Source organism: Arachis hypogaea, chromosome 8, assembly GCF_003086295.3.
Source record: "Arachis hypogaea cultivar Tifrunner chromosome 8, arahy.Tifrunner.gnm2.J5K5, whole genome shotgun sequence".
Taxonomy (NCBI): domain Eukaryota; kingdom Viridiplantae; phylum Streptophyta; class Magnoliopsida; order Fabales; family Fabaceae; genus Arachis; species Arachis hypogaea.
The window spans coordinates 954952-975671 of NC_092043.1; the positions used below are offsets into that span (position 1 = coordinate 954952).

General features: G+C 33.0%; 1 protein-coding gene across 1 annotated transcript; it reads right to left on the minus strand.

The window, feature by feature from the left end:
• Window positions 1-5792: 5792 nt before the first annotated feature.
• Window positions 5793-8974, minus strand: LOC112705566 (bifunctional nuclease 1). The gene is made up of 11 exons (XM_025756424.2): window positions 8424-8974; window positions 7983-8314; window positions 7703-7873; window positions 7530-7579; window positions 7341-7397; window positions 7170-7235; window positions 6994-7068; window positions 6565-6683; window positions 6316-6407; window positions 6056-6110; window positions 5793-5980 (listed from the first exon to the last, which is right to left on the minus strand). Exons 2-11 carry the CDS (start codon window positions 8281-8283, stop codon window positions 5965-5967), a joined length of 1002 nt encoding a protein of 333 aa, XP_025612209.1. The 5' UTR covers window positions 8284-8314; window positions 8424-8974; the 3' UTR covers window positions 5793-5964.
• Between the last annotated feature and the right edge of the window lie 11746 nt (window positions 8975-20720).

The window sequence follows — 20720 nt, forward strand, 5'->3', positions numbered from 1 at the left end:
TCTTTAGACAGATAAGTTTCTAGAACCCATGACCAACTACTGTATTGATTAGTTGAGACAAATGCTCCATACATAGAACAAAGATATAAGGAGAAATTAAGTCTCCTTGGCGAATACTCCTAGAGGGGGCAAATTCCTCGAGCACCTCTCCATTCCAGAGAAGTCTCATCCTTGGAGTAGTGATGCAAGCACAAACCAAATTAACGAAGTGTTGAGAAAAACCAATGTCAATTAGGGTATCTTTGATGAAACTACATTTAAGTCTGTCATAAGCTTTTTCAAGATTGATCTTTATTGCCATCCAACCTTTCTGACCTCTTTTATTCCTTATAGAATATATCACCTCTTGAGCAATGATGTTATTGTCTGAACTATGTCTTTCAGGAACAAAATTGCATTGTGTAGGAAAAACCAAATGCTCCAAAACTTTTCTTAAGCTTGTAGAAAGGATTTTAGTCACAGCCTTGTAAGAGACATTGCATAGACTTATCGAACACATCTATTTGAGGTTGGTCGCTAGCTCAACTTTTGGGATCAGGGTGATCAAAGTTTCATTAATCTCAGCTACTTTCAAGGGATCTTCAGAGATAAAAAAAAGCAACCTTCAGAGATCGGGCTCAACCAGATCCCACTTACTTGGATAAAAGATGGCTTGGAGGCCATCAATTCCCGGCGCTTTCATTCCTCCCATGCTGAAAATGGAATCTTTGATCTCTCTCCCTATTAAAGGTGCATCCAACATAGCTACTGAACCATGATATAGAGGAGGAAAATCATTTTCGAGAATATAGTTCACAACAATAGTTTCATCACTATAAAGCTTAATATAAAACTCAGTAGCCATATTCTCTAAGCATGGCTTATCTGAAATTCAATTACCACTATCATCTTGAAGGAAGAGAACTTTATTTCTTCTTCTTCTTCTTCTAGCAAGTGTGGTGCCATGGAATTATTTAGTATTCCGGTCTCCGAACTCCATCCATTTACATCTAGATTTCTGGAACCAAATCATCTCTTCTTGGGCTAAAATTTCTTCGTATTTTTTTCATAAGACACTCTGTAATTTCTCAAGATAAGAGCTATACTTGTTACTCATGCTCACAGACAACCCTCGTAATTTCATGATAATTATTTTTTTTCCTTTTAAAGACATTACCAAAGATAGATAAGTTCCACTCTTTTAAAGCATCTTGGAAGAAAAGCATGCAGTTAGACCAAGACTCATCAAGTTTCCAGCTACTGCTGACAAGATCTTCAAACACAGGGTGTGAAAGTCAGGAAGCCATAAATCTAAATGGCCTTTTTCCTCTATTAGGTGTCATCGTCGAAGATAGATTGAGACATAACGGAGTGTGATTGGACTTAAGGTAGGGAAGGTGCTTGATAAAAGCTTCTAGAAAAGCAATTTGCCAATCCAGATTACATCAACCTCTATCAAGCCTCTCCAAGAGATTCCCCCTTTTCCAAGTGAAAGGGGACCAACAAAATCCAAATCAATTAACTCACAGTCATTAACACACGATTGGAAGTCCTAACAAGCACCTCTGCTCTGATTAAAAACACCCCTCCACGCTCGGAATCAAGAAGGAAGGCGTTGAAATCTCCAACGAGGTAGCAAGGAAGGTTATTACTCCTTCTAAACAAATGAATATTGCCCGAAAGTCCTTTTTGATTAATTCTCTGAGGGCTACCATACACTGCCGAAAGAATCCATGGATTATGATTACCTGTCGATACCTTCATATGAATAACTTGCGAGCAATGGTCCATCACATCCACTTTCCAAATATTAGTGTCCCATAAGCACCAAATACCACCAGCATGACCTCTTTCTTCTTCGACAAAGACTCCATCAAAGCCCATCATTTTACGGATATCCACACCTCTGTCCCCCACTCACATGGGTCTCTAGTAAAACAAAGAAACTAGCATGAAACTCTCTTCTCAATTCTTTAATTAGAGAAGGAAAGGTCTTCCCTCCATCATCTCTACAATTCCAGATTATAATAGTCATAAAAATAGAGTAAAAATAACAGAGGGACCCAAACTCAGAAACACCCAGCTCTGCTTGCTGGAGTCACAAAACTGACAGCAATAAAATTAGCTGCAACCTGCATGTTTTTAGCTGGATCTCCAGTCGAATGATCAGGAGTGGCGATCGAGAGAGAAGGATGGTGCCTAAGACTCACCTTCGAGGACGACAGATCATGGATGCCCGTCGGAACCTGTTTTAAGAAGTCATTTCTCATAGTGTGAGCATCGAACATCTCTTTCACCATTCTAGCAGCCTCAAATTCCTCTATCTGCACTTTATTTAGCCGCCTCATGTCTTCAAGCATGGCCATTTCCATAGCCGCCCTCTCCGCACTCGTGGATGAGGAGACGGTTTTCTGCACCTCAATTCTAGAGATATAAACTAGGGGGAGATTGCTTTCATTGGCCTTGTTCTTAGCCTTGGCAATTTTTTCTTTGACATTGGGCCTAAGTTTGATAGCATGGCCTTTTTTGGAACCCTGCAAGTTTTTTTTCCACTCCAACTTTCAACACTTTCTTGGGAGGAATTGGGGGTGACCCATTATTCTTCTGGGCCTCTGGTTTAGATATGGCCAGCCCAACTATCATGGTTTCCTTTAAAGAGCTCTCCATGTGATTCTCTTGCCCAACCGTATCTTTCATGATTCACTCTGCCAGAATATCAAACCTGGATCCTTTTCTATTATTCTTGTCTTGCGCATAATCCTTATTTTTCAATTTGGAGAAATCTTTTTCCTCAACATAAGGTCCCTTGTTGTTAAGCATTTTCTTCTCATATTTTTTTTTTCAATGGTCGTTGAACCATCATCCACGGCCCAAATTGTGGAGCTTCCTTATTATATTTTTTAAAGTCAGGATGTGATTGATTCCCTTGAGTCTCGCTAAATTGGCCCGTAATTTCGGGATTCAGATTAGCCTGCCTCTGTCCTTCCTCTTCGGTAACCAAACCTCCTTGGGGACTCTCCACCATTTTTGATGGCTCCAAACATGAGTCCAATCGATGTCCATACTTGCTGCAGTTGAAGCAAATTAAGTGAAGTCCCTCGTACTCAATATTCAAAGCAGTTCCAAAAACTGAGATCCTAGGAATAAGCTTTTTGGTCAAATCAATCTCCACGCAAATTCTTGTAAAGCGACCTAGAAAGTGAATAGATGTAGCACGATCAATTTTTAACATAGATGTCTGGTCCACTACAGTAGCACAAGAAAGGACTACAGAATCAACCCAGTCACGAAGGCCAGAAGGAACTTTGGTGGACATTTTCATTAGAACATTACAAAACATAAAGTTATACCTACAAATACAAACAGCCAAAAAGAGATCATTATTACAAGTAACCCGGACAGGGGCAAAGAGGTTGGGTAAACTCTGAAAAATCATCAGCTACCCTTTTCCTCAAAAATGAATTACATTCAAACAAAAAGGCGCCCCTCCAATGAAGACATTACAGCATTACAGTGACACCTTCAGGGGCAGCACATACAATCAAAGTAAACCAGCCACTTCACAGAAAGTCAAAGCAAAGAGACCCTTTTTTTTCGCAAAAGCATAAATAAAAACAAAATTTTCCAAAGACAACAAGCCAGAACAAAGAAAGTGCCGCGAATCACCATCAAAACAGGCACACCAAAAAGCTACTAACATTCACCAAAACCATTCAAAGCAAACAGCTAGAGCAAGCAGAGAAATGCGAAAGCCACCAAAAACACTCACCTGGAAGGAAGACGAAGAAGGAAAGGCGCGCCAAATGACGACATCGTGAAATGTTCCAAATGCGCGTCAAGCAGTGATATCACGAACAAAAGGAGAATCCAAGAAAGAGAAGATCTTAGAGAAAAAACTAGGAAGCAAAGATAAATCAAAGATAAAAAATACTTTCACAAAAAGACATGAAAAGAGAGGAAGGGTCCCAGAAATGAAGAAAAGAAGAGGAAGAAGATGCGCCAAAGCTTTTATAAACGGCAAAGAATAACGAGTCCAATAACTAAGCTTTAAAGCGCACGCAAGAATCAAGGAAACTATCGCGCCAATCCAGCCCCGCATTTAAAGCAAAGTAATGTTTAAATTTTCAAACCAACAAAAAGCCGGTTGCCCGACCTATTTAGAAAAGAAACGTCTGACAAACAAAAGTTGTGAATGCTCGAGCATGACTTATGAAAAGACCGGGACTCGAGTAGGGGCACTGTTCATACCCTAACCCAAGAATAAGGCTGGGTCCAATAAGGATAAAAGGGCCGACCTCAGGGGAAGGCCCTTCGTCCTCTACCCGACCTCTTGGAAGAAATCAGATACCGACTAAGGAGCCCAAAACTCCGCGTACCCAGCGCGGCGAGGTCACTGCTTCTAGAAAGCAATGACCAAAAAGATAGGCTCCAGCCAACTCCCAAGATATAAGATAAGATAGAACTACCGCTACCAGAGAGGTCATCAAACTCTACTATAAATACACTGGCACCCCCCAGGTATAACTCACGTTCTAATCTACTAAAAACCTGCTTAAAGCCCTTGCTAATTTAAACATCGGAATCTCTTGTAGGTACCACCCCCACCTCCTCACAAGGAACTCGGATAGGTGCCATCTCGGCATCAAGAAGTTAGATGCTGCCATCACAAAGGGGTCTGAACCTCACGTTCAGGCTCAAATCAACGTTTCAAATAACCCTCGAAACAGTTTCAATAGCCGAACCTACTCGCTAGAGGAACCGATGATTATATAATTCAATAGGTAAATTAGGAATTCAGATCCATGCAGCTATCTTCCTCACAATGTGCTCTGAAGATAAGAAAAAAGGTCTCCATTGTTGAACAATTAAATAGTGTCCAGCGATCATCCAAAGGCCACCAGTAAGAGCATGGGAGTAATCTTCTTCATCTGAAAAATGAACAAGGAAATAATCACTATCCATATCAATAACATTAATCTTACTTTTCGTAGTCCAATCACAATTCAGACGTTGTTCCATGAAATCCAATTCTACTCGCTTCCCAAGAACTTTAACAATTAAAACATGCAAGGCTTGCACCATTTATCAAATTCTTCTTTTGTGACTTGAATGACTGGGCACGGGTAGAAGGATTTTTCCTTCATATGGCCTTCTTCTTTATACCAGCGATACTCAGGGACAGGTTCATCTTCTTCAATATCAAAAGAAAGATCATCAATCATCTTCACGCCTTTATCTGGCGTAGTCAATAAGGATTCCTTGTAAGACACCTTCGGACTATCTTGTGATTTTTCCGCCACCTCCGTGCCAACTCCTGATTGATTTAGATCAACTTCCTCTCGATTCTTCACTTTTTTTGTGCTACGTTCAACAAGATCAATTTCCTCAATAGAAACCCTAGGAGAACGTTGGCTGACCATCTCTTTGTTATGATTATTTCATTAATAAAGACAAAGGATAGTCAATATAAAAATAATGTATAACTATGCACTTTTTTAATTGTCATTGCTCAAAATTAAATAGCTTTTGATATGGTTTTAATTTCAATTATTCGTGCATTTTCCTTGATTTTCGAGATTGTACTTTAATGTCTCAGATTCCGAGTTAAAAGAGACGATCTTCCGAGTGACAGATCATTTGATTGCTTTATGGACCTTAGGCTTAGTACAGAACAATCATATACTAATATTAGTTATTCATTGAGTTACCATTTAAAGTTTGAATAATCACTAAAAATAGTACTTGGGTTACTCATAGTGGCAATTGTCCACAAATCACAATACATACTAACAGCTCATAACGATTGACACAAGTAGCGATGAAGTTCTGATGTTGCATTAACATTAATGTTTATTATTTATATATATAGTATGTACAAATATTTACAAAGATATTAAACTTGTGTCGGCAGAAGATTGGATAGGTACGTCAACCATGTGCTCTATCAATTGCATTGCCATTCTAATGTTGGATTGAATATACAATTTAAAGTGTCCAGGATCTGCAACAAAACAAGTTAGTCAACGTATATCAGAGGTTGCCAACATATATATGTCACATGAAATAAGTTTCATACCTTTTATTTGTGTTTTTCCCAGCCCTAAGTTGATTAAGTTTGTCCCTCCATAAAGCTGCAGTTGCACCAGAAACATGAAATGTAATAGTAGAAACATTAGAGTGAGTATAACCACCAGCCGTTGTACATAAAGAAATGTGACCTTGTCAATCTGATGCATGTAGTGTACCAAGGCAAAATCACCTAACTATAGAACCTAACTGGATTCACAGAGCATTTTAAACTTTAGGGATACAGAAATAATGAGACAAGACATTTACCAGCATCCTGATAGCGCTCTTCAACAACAGCTTTCAACATGTTGTGCAAAAGATTGAATTCTTTGGTTTCAGTACAAGGCTTACCACTTGGCCTGCAATTATGTTGCTTTTAGTTAATACTTGTCTTCCATAATGGAGTGTGTGTTAGAAATGTGAACTATTTTAAGGTTTCTTGACAGAAATTCTGCATATTATAGACAAGTCATAATGCCCAATTTTCCTTATAATGAATCATCTTCAAAAACCTACCGGTCCAGTTCAGTAAACAATGGGCCATCTGAACCAGGGGATTGTGTTGATAGTTTGCCTGATTCGATTACTCTCATCCCATCACTGTATGCCAAGTACTTGTTGACTTGTATTGGCACCTACAATATTTATGGAATGGTGAAATCTCTAAAATAAGTTTAAATAAGGCACAAACTAATATAACTTTAACCAGGTTTAACAATGGGCAGCGTGTACCACTTCACTCTAACAGCAAATCCTGGTCATATGAAACTTGGTTCAACAACTATGCTACTTTCAGAAATAAAATTTTCAACCTTTCCAGAAAGATACTAAGTTTTTCACACATCAGCCAAGGCAAAAAAATGAACTACATGAAGCAATGCTTAGGAGAATACCGAATGTTACAGATGATGATTTATTCATATGATTAAATTTATAAACATTTACCTTGCATCTCACAGCAATGTTGATAGCATCTGAAGGTCGAAGGTCAAAGCTCATACATTCTGAATCATTTCCAACCTATACCAAATATAAGTCATATTGTCATGCAATACTTTCAGGTGGATGTATTCCCCCTCTCCTTTTTTTTTTTAGTGTGTGTGTGTGGTCTTTTAAAATACCTTAGAAATATATAACTGAGCAAAATATGCCTCATGAACTCTCTTAGTAACTCTAACAGCTCTAACCTGCATTAAGCAAAAAATTATACTTCGTGAGAACCTGATGAAAATATCATAATATAACCAGATTAGAATTTAAGAATGAGAGACAGAGTACAAAGACAATCATACTTCGTATCCCATCTTGTCAATCATCTCCTTCACTACTTGATATAAAGTAGGTCTAGCCTGAAAAACCAACCAAAGAACCAGTATGAATGCGTATATATCACATACAAGCAAAATGTTGGTTAATAACACATCATGAACAAGTATCGGATGGAGGCAAAGTAACAAATATAACTGACAAAGACGACATACTATATGAACATTGCGTAAGGCTGCCATTAGCAAGACACTTGGCATCTCCACTGCAAACAAAGATGTACCATACAACACATTTACAATGGGATAGACATCAAATCATCAAGAATCAAGAAATAAACGTATATGACACAATAGACACATAAGATCATAAGGAGTAAGAGGCATACAAACAATAATAGGAAGAAGTAAACCAGTCCCATCCTCCATCTTCAACACAATAGCAGGATGAGGGGCATAATCTGGAAGAAGCCCTCCATGAGGACTGTTATGGATGCATCTTAAGTGCCTACCATCCCTCATTTTGATCATGAAACCATCTGCTCCACTCCTCACCTCAACTACACACAAAATTCACAGACAAATCTATTTCACAAAAGCAAAACAAGAAACAAAATGTTTGACCACACAACGCATCATCATATATTGAATCAGCTAAGCTGAACATACCAGCTTCAACCACGCTAGAGTTAACATAATCTTCATCCTTTTCATCAAAATTCTCAGCCGTACTTCCGCTCCCATTTGAAGGTGAGTTGAAACTGCAATGCACAGTCTTGCTCTTGCACTTTCGCATGTTTATATGGAAAGAAAGAACAGTGGCCTTATCTCTGCTACACCTGAGTCCCCAAAATTCAGTTCGAATACACTTAGCCTTCATTGGTCCAATTAAAGGAACACTGCAGAGCCCTGCTACTTTGGCACGAACAGTGGGGATCACAATCGGTCCCTTCAGATTCAAAGAACCCATTCTACCTTTATAATATATATATTCTCACAACCTTCACCAAAAAATTCACAAACTTTTTTAGCCATCGTGATCTAAAACTTGCATAACCCGTTTATAAGCATGTTGAATGATTATTAATTAAATTTAAAAGCAAAACGCACCTCGAACTCGAAGTCTGAAGTGTGAAAGCTTTAGGATCAGACGATGATCCAGTCACCGATCAACGCAAGAAGAATGAAGAATCAGGTTAAATAGGTTTGTGAATTCAGAAGGGGAAATTATTTATGTCTATTATTAGTACATGTCTGATCAGATCAAGGTGGAAAGTGAAAAGACGAATTGAGATCTGAGAGTGAAAAGAAGGAACGGAATTGAATTGAATCGAATTGAAGTGATGAATAGGGCTCAGAAAAAAGGGGGATATAAGAGGGGATAAGAGATTCTTCTTCGTGTGTGTTGAGGGAGAGTGAGAGAAGGATCCCAAATCAATAATCAATAAATAAATCTTACTAAGCAAGCATGGATCCACCGCATGCATCAGCTTCAGCATCATCTCATAGTAAAATATGAAATCACTATTCTACCCTCCTACGTCCTTTTCCTCTCTCTCTCTCTTAAGTCTTAACTGAACTGGGTTTCTTGTCTTCTAGTAGTTCGCGCCAACCTCAATTTTATTTTTCAATTTGCTTTTACGGATAAAATTTTACATTATGGGAATGATTGGATAGCAATAAATGGTTTATGTATGAATAATTTTAACGTGAAATAAAAGATATGTGATTATTTTAATATTTTATATTATAGCGATAGTATAAAATGTTATTAATATTTTATAATAAAAAAATTTAATTATAAAAAGATAAAACGTTATTAATTGAGTTCAAAAAACAATAATATTAATATTATTTTTTATGATGATAAATATATATTTAGTTGAGTTTAAAAGTTCAAATTTTAATTTAATGGATGTATTATTGTGAAGATCCAATTTAATAATTTAATGGCATAAATATAGCCATTATTAGTGCTATTAGTGCATCTCAGTTTTGGTATAGACTAATAACTTGGACTAAACTTCTATCACACCAAATAAACCTCATGAAAGTCATTCATTGATGATATGTGGGGCAGCTGCACCATTTCGGATATAGATGACAAAAATCAAGAGTGTTTTCATCTTTGGTACCAACGTTATTATCAAATAGGATGAAGGAAAAAGAATAATTTTTTTGGAGTAATGGTGTTAATTTGGTGAGTATAACCAAAAATAAGGTACTACTAATAAAAAGTAAAAAAAGGAATAGCAAGAACATTATATTTTTATCTATGATCTTCTATTGCTGCAATATTATTTCCGTGTCATTTTGGACCACCTCTATTATTTCTTTCTGTTGCTATAATGCTATCACATTTTCAGTTTTTGAAGTTCAGAAATTGTCACAAAAGGCAGTTTAAGTTTTGGAAGTAATATACTTATACAAAAAGGACATTTAGTTAAAAGTCGAAGACAGAGTGAAAGCACAAAAGTTAGTTTTTTTAGAGCATTCTTACTACATTTATGTTTTTTTTATTTTGTTCATTAAATATGTTTTTTTTTAATTTATTTTTGTTTTTATGGAAAAAAGCAAATATGTGAAGTATTATAAAAAGTCATTGATAAAATAGACGGAAAAAAATACATTTAGAAAAAAAGTCACTAAATATGTTAGATTCTTTTGATGTATTTTTTATTTTGTCATGAGTCTGAGAGATTCTTTATGTTAAGTTGGGAGAGAACTTAGTATTAAAATCTAAACTAGATAGCTTAGTAGTTACAAGCTTGATTAGAAGCTTGTGTGTTCCTTAATAGGATTAGAAAGAATCCTACAAAATTGGTGCATGTAATTTTGAAAAATTATAGTAAAAATTCTATTATTATTGTGGTGGAGATTGGAAATAGGTCACAGTGTACTATCTGATTGAACCAGAATATATGGTGGTGCAAATTTTTTCTTTCACGCTTTGTTTTTTACTCGGTTTTTATGAGATAAAAATAAAATGTCACCTGTATAATCAGTTTAGTAGATATTGCAGCATCTAAGATTTCAATATGTTTTTGTGACTAAATTAAAAAGCGGTCCTAGATTCAACTTTTATTCTCTAAGCTATTGATAACCTTAATTATATTTTGTAAAAAATATTATTTTAATAATTTTAGTTATCATGTAATCTAAGGGCACACTTTTTTTAAAAAAAAATATATATTCAATGTATTTGAAAATGTAAAAATATTTATCTTTTCAATAAGTTTTAATAAATTATTTCTTTTTATAGTATCTTTAAAATGTGTCATTAGGACATCTGTTAACAAAATCTTATTTTAATATGAAAAGATAAAATATCAATGAGATTAGCATTATAAGAAAAACGTCGAGTATTGTTGGATTTAACGTTGTACATTAGCATCGGCTTTACCGATAGATTCACTGACGACTTTGGTGTGGGGTTCGTCATGTCAAATAATTACCGTGCAAATTTTTGTAGCGAATTTACCATCGAAAACATTTGACAGTAGACACTTTTAGTGAAACGCTGCGTTTTGGTGACTAGCAATGGGTTACTGTCGGATTTATCGCCGGTAAATCCGACAGTAATGAGCCCTAAAATTCAAAGCACGAATCCTCACCTCCTTCAATTTGAAATCCACTCACACACACTCTCTCTCTAACCTCTCTTCTCCCTTTCTCTCTCTAGCCACCTCCTCTCCCCGCTGCACCGTCAACCACACCACCGCCTGCCCTTCTTACCGCCGTCTCCTCACACTGAGCTTGGTAACGTCTCCATTGTAGCCGCCGTTGCAAATCCTAGCCTCTATTGCAGTCGCCGTTCTTTACGTTGCCAGCTTTGTCATGCGCTGTCAGGTCCAGCTTCGTCGTCGTTTGCCAAGTCTAGATTAGTTAATTTTTTCTTGCTCAAGTTTTGTTCCGTTTTTAACCTTTTTTCATAAAAAAAATATGATTTTGTTAACTTGGTTTATTTGTCATGTGTTCAGAATGATTTAGTTAAAAATAATTAGTTAATTTTATGTGTGTGCTATGAGTTCTGATCTCTTATGATGCTATGTATGTAATGTAATTGACTAATTGTATGCTTATTAATTTATGATGAGACTTGGATATGTCAATTTGTTAAACGGAAGACTTAAATTTATTGAATGAAAAGCTTGCTAATAATTATTGATTTAGTTATGTTGCTGACTATTGATTATAGTACTATCAATTAGACTGAATTAATTTTCTTATTGAAAGAGGTTATGTCCTGTTCTTATTTCCACTCTTAAAAATTAACATTTCAAGCTACCTATGGCTTTTATGTCTATTTTTATTCGTAGTTTTGTTTGAAAGATAATTAACAAATTGGATTGTTCATTTAAAAAAGAAAAGCATATTCGATTGTTAAGGTGATTCTTATGGCCAAGAACTCGTCTTAAAAGCTACAATCAATCTCTTGAAAAATGATCATAAAAGAATAACTTAGATTAAAGCAAATATTATAATGTATATAAAAGTTTAAAACTTCATTGTAGAAGATTATGTAAGGTAAATATAGCTTGTTATTTTGGCATGAAATTAGTCTTCCATGTTAGTTTTTTATGTGCAAAATCATATGTTGGTATGATAGTGTCATTAACATGCTTGTTTACTATCTAATTATATTAAGAGATTGAATTTTGAAACTAGAGCTATTTTCATATCAATAAAGATAATTTAGGAAGAGATTAGACTTTGAAAACAGATTGAATATATTTTATGATTTTATGTTAGATGTCTCCCATGTTAAAGGTGAATTCCGTTGTGTTGTTATATAGGAGTAGGTAGCTGAGTTTTAGGGTCTTACATGTCACATTTTATTATATTTGATTATGTTAACTTGATTCTAATTAAGAATAAATAGTTTAATTTATTTCATATTTAAAGTTTTGCATATTACTTTTTGTATTGGATTTATGCATATCACATCTTATTACTTTGGATTTGAATCATGAAGACTTCTTGTTTAATTAAGTTTAATTCTTATGAAATTAAATGAGTGTTAAATGATGTTGTGGATTGTGATAAATTGAATTTGTGAGAACTGTAAATGTAGATATATGTATAATTTTAGGATAGGTTATGTCCAATTTTTTCAGAGAGTTTTGTTGAATGATTCGTGTAGTTAATATATGCTAATTAGTGTTAATAATATATTCTCTTTGTAGACATGACGATAGATAGCAGAGGTAGATCAAATGGGTCTCGTGGTCGTGGTAGAGGGAGGGCTTCCACTGAATCTCCAGAGACTGTTCAGTCATCGCCCTCTACCCCGACTATCCCGTCGACCCCATGTGATATCACAGGCAGGTCCAAGAAACCAGCAGTTTATCATGGTCCCAAACCCGAACTACGTGTCTCCCTTTGCTACGCCTCTTATAGATCCAGTGACAGATACCGCGGTGGGTGATTTCTCTAGTGCTCCCAGCAGGATGTTCTTCCACCACCGCCTGTCATCCGATTGAGAATTTGATCCGATGACATGCAAGTGTGAGTACATACAATTTTTTAATCTTAAGTTTGTTAATATTAAGTTAATGTGTTTATATCTGTTTGTTAATGTTAAGTTTTTTCTTTGATAGGTTTGCACTAAACAATAATGCTTGCACACAAGAGATCTCTAAGGTCATTAAGTATATGTACGACCACCCGCAACTGAGGTACAAAACGATCTCGATTGAGACCAGAGAGCAGTGGTTTCAGAAGTGGGCGGTAAAAACCCAATAATGTTGAAGTAATTAACTGTATTTAAACTGCATTTTATCCCGACTAAATAATATTGTTGAATCACTTTTGTGCAGTTCAAATTCATATGGGATACGGAACATAATCTCTCATGATCAAGAAGATCTACAACCACATGCAACTAAACGAATTCAACAGATGATGAATGACATTCATTAAGGCGCGACCACCTAATGAGATGGATCCGTCCATCCATCAAGAAGAAATTGGAGGCCCATTTTAGAAATGATGAGGGGTTCAAGCGTCATCATCTCACGAACATCATTAACAGAGCTTTGCCCAGGTCGTCAAAGTATACGAGTGGATCAGCGACCTTCACGAAGACGAAGAGTGGACTCGTAAGTAGATTGGTAATGTTTAATTTTTTAGTTGTTACTTGAATTAGTTGTTTAATTTTTTGACTTATTTTATTGGTTAATATAATTTGTAGTCTAAGTCGTTGGATCGTGAGACGACACTGGCAAAGAGACCTTCAAATATACACATACTTTGAAAGCCAACAAGGAAAGATTTGCTAACAAGTGGTCTGCCGCCCATTATGTGAGTTTAAATTAATTATAAGTTTCAAATTTATTTGGTTTAAAGTCAATTAACTGTTATCCTATGTGTGACACAGGAGGATTACACACAGAGGTTGGAGGCCGCGACCTAGCAGTATCAGCCACCTAGTGGGAACGACAAAGCTGACTCCGAGATCTCAACGGTAGATTCTGATAGGGTTTGACATGAGACTGCCTCTGAACTCCACAAAAATTGTAACTTTGGGTTGGGATCGTTCTTTTCCAGTGGCCTCTTCTCCTCCGCGTTAGCGGCTTTCTCTCCATCTACCTCTTCCACCAGCCTTACCGATCCCCAGGAAGTTATCGACTTGAGGGAGGAGGTGCAGAAGCTGACACAGAAGCTTCACCAACAAGCGAAGCAGTTAAAGAAGAGGTACAACGACCTTCTTGCATGCGAGGGAGGAGTCATTTCATCAGCTCGGACATGACGGAGAAGTTAGAGCAGCTAGATCGTTTGTGAGAGCAGATGGAGGTGTACAACCAGTAGATGCCGTTGGTGAGGCACCAACGTCAGCACCTACTCCGCTGCCTTAGTAGGGGACCCTAACGATGACGACAACGGTGACGATTACCAGGATCTGTATGTATAGTTTAGGGATTTATTTTTTTATTTGTCTACTTCATTGTATTCTACTTCTATGACATTTTATTACGTTCAGACCATTTATTTTTAATAAAATAATTATGATCATTTTAGGATTCTCCTAATAATTTTGTTAACAAGAATTTTAATTTGACTACTAATTGTGACTTAACTGTGCCAAAAAAATAAAAATAAAAATGATTACCGACGGATAAATCTGACGATAACTTCGCGCCTAAACACATGAAATGGAGCCAAAGTTATTGTCGGATTAATCCGACGATAATCATCAACTCAATTTTGACAAATCTATTGAAAAAACCGACGTAAAATTTGTCGGCAATTAGCGTCGGACGAAAATAACCCATCGGTAAACAGTTTTTGGCAATATTTATACTGTCAACCCCAGAACGACGATAAATTAACTATCGACAAATTTATTTGATGAATCCAACAATACTTAGCGTTTTTCTTGTAATATTTTATAAAAATTCACAACAGTATATAACACATAATTTAAGTCATTTTTTCAGAAAAAAAAATACACTTGATAATTCAATATAAAAAAATGACAATAAATTGGATATTAATAGAAAAGGAGAATATATCCTCTCATTTTTTTTCCATTGTTTGAGACCAAGAAAAAGACAATGTATGTCACTAATCTTGCACTATATAACTATACCACTAGCATTCACACGATTTTTATGTCCTCTATCCAGTAGCAAATGTCATTTTCCACAAGAAAATGTTCAAAAACTTGATGTAATTTTGGAGTGTTCATAGTCGAGCTGGGTCAAGCTTAATAAAATTTAAATTTGGAACAAAAAAATTACCGAATTTATTTTGACCTGATCCTAAATAAAACGGATTAAAATGAGTCGATTGTCAACAAAATAAAAGTGATTCAATTCGAAATAAAATTAATATATACAAATTTTTTAATTTTATATATTAAAGTAATAAAATTTTACTTTTAAAAATTAAATTTAATAAATATTATATCATATTTATACTAAAATAAATTATTTTAAAACAAAATTAATATCGATAATATAAAACATATTAATTGAAGTATAAAAGTATAATATGATATTAATAATTTTATTCTAAAATATATACTTTTATTATAAAGAATAACTTTCGGCCGAAAGACTAAAAACATAACTCGAATTGACCTGAAAATAATACAGGATAAAAATAATAATTCTAAATCCAACAAAATATGCCTTTGATCCGGGTTGAATTTTGAACACCTTTAAAATTATAGTTACCCTAAAATTAAGTGTAAAAGTTGCAAACAATATAACTCATCGGACTAAGTACTTTTTTTCGTCCTTAAACTCTTGGGACAAAATTAAAATCATCCCCAACTTTTGTTTCTTATGAAAATCATCCTTTTATCCATAAATCATATTTTTTGAACAATTTTACTCTTAAACAACAATAAAGAACTCTCTCCCCCCTCACCACTAACCTCTACATCATCATCACCATCGCTATGTCATAACCACAAAATAAATCATCAATCCATTAACATTAACTACCACAAAATTAACAATAACATAAATTAAAAAGGAAGAATTCATGTATATATTCTTTAAAAATAAAAAAAATAAAAAATAAAAAAGGACGAACCAAGAAGAGAGAAAGAGAGCAAGGGAAGAGAATTGAAATCATAGTATCTCCTCCTTCTATTTTTTGCCTCTGCTATTTACTCCCCACCTTCAACACTCCTTCCACCTCCATCACACCACTGTCTTGACTATTTCTTCTCTTACTGTAATAAAACTATCACTTGTCTAACCTTAACTCTGTCCAAAATCAACAACAAGAATAGAGATAAAGAGAAAATAAATAAAAGAAAAATTATATAAAAGAAAGAAAATTAGAAAAAATAAAAGAATGAAGAACAAATTGAAATCTAAGAAATCGAGTAAAAAGAAGAAAAAAGGCAGCGAAAATTTGGCTGAAATTCAATAAATAACAAATTGTTATTTTGACCAAGTTAACCACATCTTTTCCTCTTCCACAGATAGTACCATGTCTTAGCCAAAATCCTTTTTGTTTTTTTCTCTGTTGGCATCCCTTTTTTGTTCACAATAGCCCCCTCCCCGTCGTTCCCTCATTTCTCAATCCCGTAACCTTCTTCTCAGGAAGCGCTTCCAATTTGTTATTCAATTCCATCGTGGAACTCTCTTCAACGACTACCGCATCTTTGGGCAAACTGAAGACCGGATCGGCTTTGTCGTCGACGTCTCCCTCCTCCACTGCGTCGTTCGCAGCCGCCACCATATGTTGTGGCTCCTCCTCCGATAGCAGCAATAACCGCCTATGGTTCAAGTTCTTAAAGAAGCTTCTACTAGATGAAGTCTCTTTATTTTGTGATTCTTTAATTTATATGTGTGATTCAATCTTTGTTTTTATGATAATGGTGATAGTAATGGTGATGGTAATAAGAAGATGAGTGGGGTTAGTAGTGAGAGAGAGTAGGAGTTTAGGGCAAAGAGAGAGAAAGAAGTGAGACACTCGGTGATGATGATGATGATGAAGGGGGTTGGAGGTTAGTGGTGAGGGGAAGGATTTTTTTTAAGGGCAAAATCATCTAAAAATGTTGTTTATGGATAAAATGATAATTTTATAACGTTTGTAATGTTGATAATGATTTTAATAAGAAAAATAGGTCAAAAAAGATTTTAATTTTGACCTAAGATTTTAGGGACGAAAAAAGTATTTAACCCTTACTCATCAAATTAATTAGTGCTAGGTATTTCTTTGCACGTGCCTAAAATTTATAGTAAATTACATATTGATTGAGAATCAAAATTATACATATGTTCTAAATTGAATTTAGTTATATGTATGTTTTTTTACACTTTTTGTAAATCGAATCAATTACATTAAATTTATATTTTTTTCTAATGTAAATTAAATCAATTGTATTTGATTTACTATTAATATAGGTTACTGACATTTCTCACTTTTAAGTTAATGACGCTTAACTTTAAAACATAAATGTCAATAAAAAAATACTTTTTATTTGGATTCAAATAAAATATCAACATATCAAACAAATAAGAATAGAAATTCAAATTTTATATTTTAGTTCAAATTCTATAAAATCTACATTTTTACAAACTTCTAAATTCAAAACAAAATAATAAACGATTTCTAAAAATTCGTTAAAAATATTCTTTGACTTATTAACTTCTAAAGAATTATTTCGAAAATTTTGATATTAAAAATATTAATATAAAGTATATAGTTCTCCAAGACAGTATTAAAAATAAAATTTGGATTTTTTGCAGAATCAGAAATAATAGATAGTTATACAATATTAAAAGATCAAATATATTTATACAATATTTAATTTATGAGATCATTAAAATATTATATTAATTAAATTATCATTTAATTTTTTAAATTAAGTGTAGATAAATACTTTGATGACATTATTTCTAACTCAAATTTGAATTAAATTATTATTTTTAAATATTTATACAATATGGGATAATATTGTGGGAGATAATTAAACTAATTTAATTAGTATAATATTTTAATTATCTCACAAATTACATATTGTATAAATATAGTTGATCTTTTTATATTGTACAATTATTTATTATTTCTGACTCTAAAAAAATTTTAATTTTAATTTCTATGTTATCTTTAAGGGCTATATTTTATATTAACTTTTTCAACATCAAAAGTCTCAGTAATAATTTTTTAGATGTTAATAAATCAAAGGATTATTTTTAACAAATTTTTTAGAAATTGTTTATTGTTTCGTTTTGAATTTATAAGTTTGTAAAATTATAATTTTTTTGGAATTTGAACTAAAACACAAAATTTAAATTTTTATTCTTATTCGTTTTAGTTTTTTTGATATTTTATTTGAATTCAAACTAGTGGCGGAGCCACATTATAAGCAAGGGGGGCAATGGCCCCCCAAATTAATAAGGTGTATGTATAAGTCTCTAATTTTTTAGTTTAACCCCTTTTTAATTTTTTATTTTTTTCCTTAACTTATATTTTTCATGTTGGTCCCTCCCAAAAAAATTTTCTAATTCCGCCTCTAATTCAAACAAGGATATTTTTTTTATTAATATTTATGTTTTAAAATTAATGATGATTAACTTAAAAGTGAAAAATATCAATCATCTACATTAATAAATTGAATCAACTTTACATTGAATACGTTTATTTGATTTACATAGATAATCAAACGAAGTATGTATGTAACAAAATTCAATTTAGAATATCTGCATAATTTGATTCTCAAATCTCAATCAATTTATCTAAATAATTTATGCTAAGATTTATTTTCATGTTCCTTTAAAAAATTTATTGCAATAAAAATTGGCTAAGAAATATATTTTTAGCTAAAATAAATACAAGCAAAAGTTCAATATAAGAACCCAATTATAGTAAAAAAAAATAATTTATGCTAAGATTTATTTTCATGTTCCTTTCAAAAATTTATTGCAATAAAAATTGGCTAAGAAATATATTTTTAGTTAAAGTAAATACAAGCAAAAGTTCGATATAAGAACCCAATTATAGTAAAAAAAAAAAAAAAATGTCTTTTTCCATAGCCTTACTGCATTAGTGCCTTACACATAAGTCATAACATAGGTCGAATGTACCTAACTAATGTTTTTTCGTTTATACGGTTAAAAGAAGTACTTTTTTAAAAAGAAAGTAGAAGTAAAAATAGAAGTAGAAAATATGCTAAATATTATATTTTAATAATATTAATTTAAAATATTTTATTAAACAATAATATGTAATATTTTTTTTTGGTGACTATAATATGTAATATATAATAATACTACATTTATATATATATACACATACGTATATATATTTAAATAATTAGCTATTATTTATTAAAAATATATATTTAAAAGTTTATATAAAAAGTATTATATTACTGTAAATAAATTTACTTATTTAATTACAAAAGTTTAAATTTCTTAATAATTAAATTTTTAATTATTTAATTAGTTAGTATAAACTAATTTTAAAATACATATAGTATTTTTTTTTTCTCGTTACTGGGTACCCATGGATTTCATAATTTGGAAGAACCGATGAAAACGAGAATGAGATAAATATCCTGAAGGACCAAGTTTATCAAAATAATAAATAGCTCTATCTGGAATGGCATTAACGTCTTTTCATGTTATAGAAGCATCGGCCAGCCCGGCCAATATGATGCGGCGTCACCGATGGTGAACTTGCCGGCGCCCTGACGAGATTAACATCATCTCATCGCTGCCACGTGCACAACCGCGTCACATCAAATGGATAAGTTTTGTTTTCCTTTTCTATTTTTTTTTTGGAGTAAAACTAAAATGGATAAGTTTACAAATCATGCAGGCTACAGATATTATTATATTAAAGTACCAAAATATGGTGGAATGTGAGATCGGGTCGGTTCGGTTTGATCCAGCACAGTTTGAGCAATATTGGGCCTTTGGCTTTCTTATGTGGATCATGATTTATCTCTGGTGTTTGGAATACTTAGGCTCAGCTCCGAACTAACCATGACCAAAACCAGTCGGAATTAACTAGGCTTCCATAATTAAATCGGTTGGTTCAGTAGTTAGTTTATTAGTCTGTTTAAATAAGTGTCAGGTATTTAAATTTTGTTTCATATGTATTTATATATAAATACATATATAATTTAATTTATTTTTAATATATTTATATTTTAATATATTTTATTATAATCACTAATTTTAATAACTAATTTTAGGATATATTTAACATAATTATAATTAAAATTGATGGTTCTGGGGTTTTTCTCAATTAAACGAAACATATATTTGCTTTCTTTAAAATTATTTCATTAGAAAGAAACTTTTAATTCTCACAATAAAAATAATACTATATCATTATGAGTTCTATAGTTTGCATATTTTAATTAAGTCCAGCATATATTCAGCAACTTTAATTTTGGATGGAAATAAAGAGTAGAATAAAGTTCTGTAGTGTATGCATATATATAGAAACCCTCCAAAACTTAATGCATGAGTTAACTCCATTAATATCAACTACCAAAATAATTATAAAAAATATTATTTATATATCAAACACTTTTAACATATGTATAAAAATATAATTATTATTAATTAATTAAGTATATAAATTATTTTTTAGTTAACAAAATAAAAAATATATATTTAATTGTTAAGAAAATATTAATATCAAAATAGTATTTATTATAAAAAAATATACGCATAGCTAGATTGAATAATCATTATTGTTGGATACAAAATAATATATAATGAAATCTAAACAATGTGAGACGTGCAAACACTGATTTTCAGGTGAAATCAACCTTGGTTCTTCTGTACCCGAAAAACATGCAAAATGTTTTCGATCTATGTCAAGGTACTCATCAGTAACATATGAAACTAGAAATTCTTAATTAGCTTCCTAGCTACGATTCCATGCTATATAGTTACTATTCATTCTATTGATTCTATTACTTTC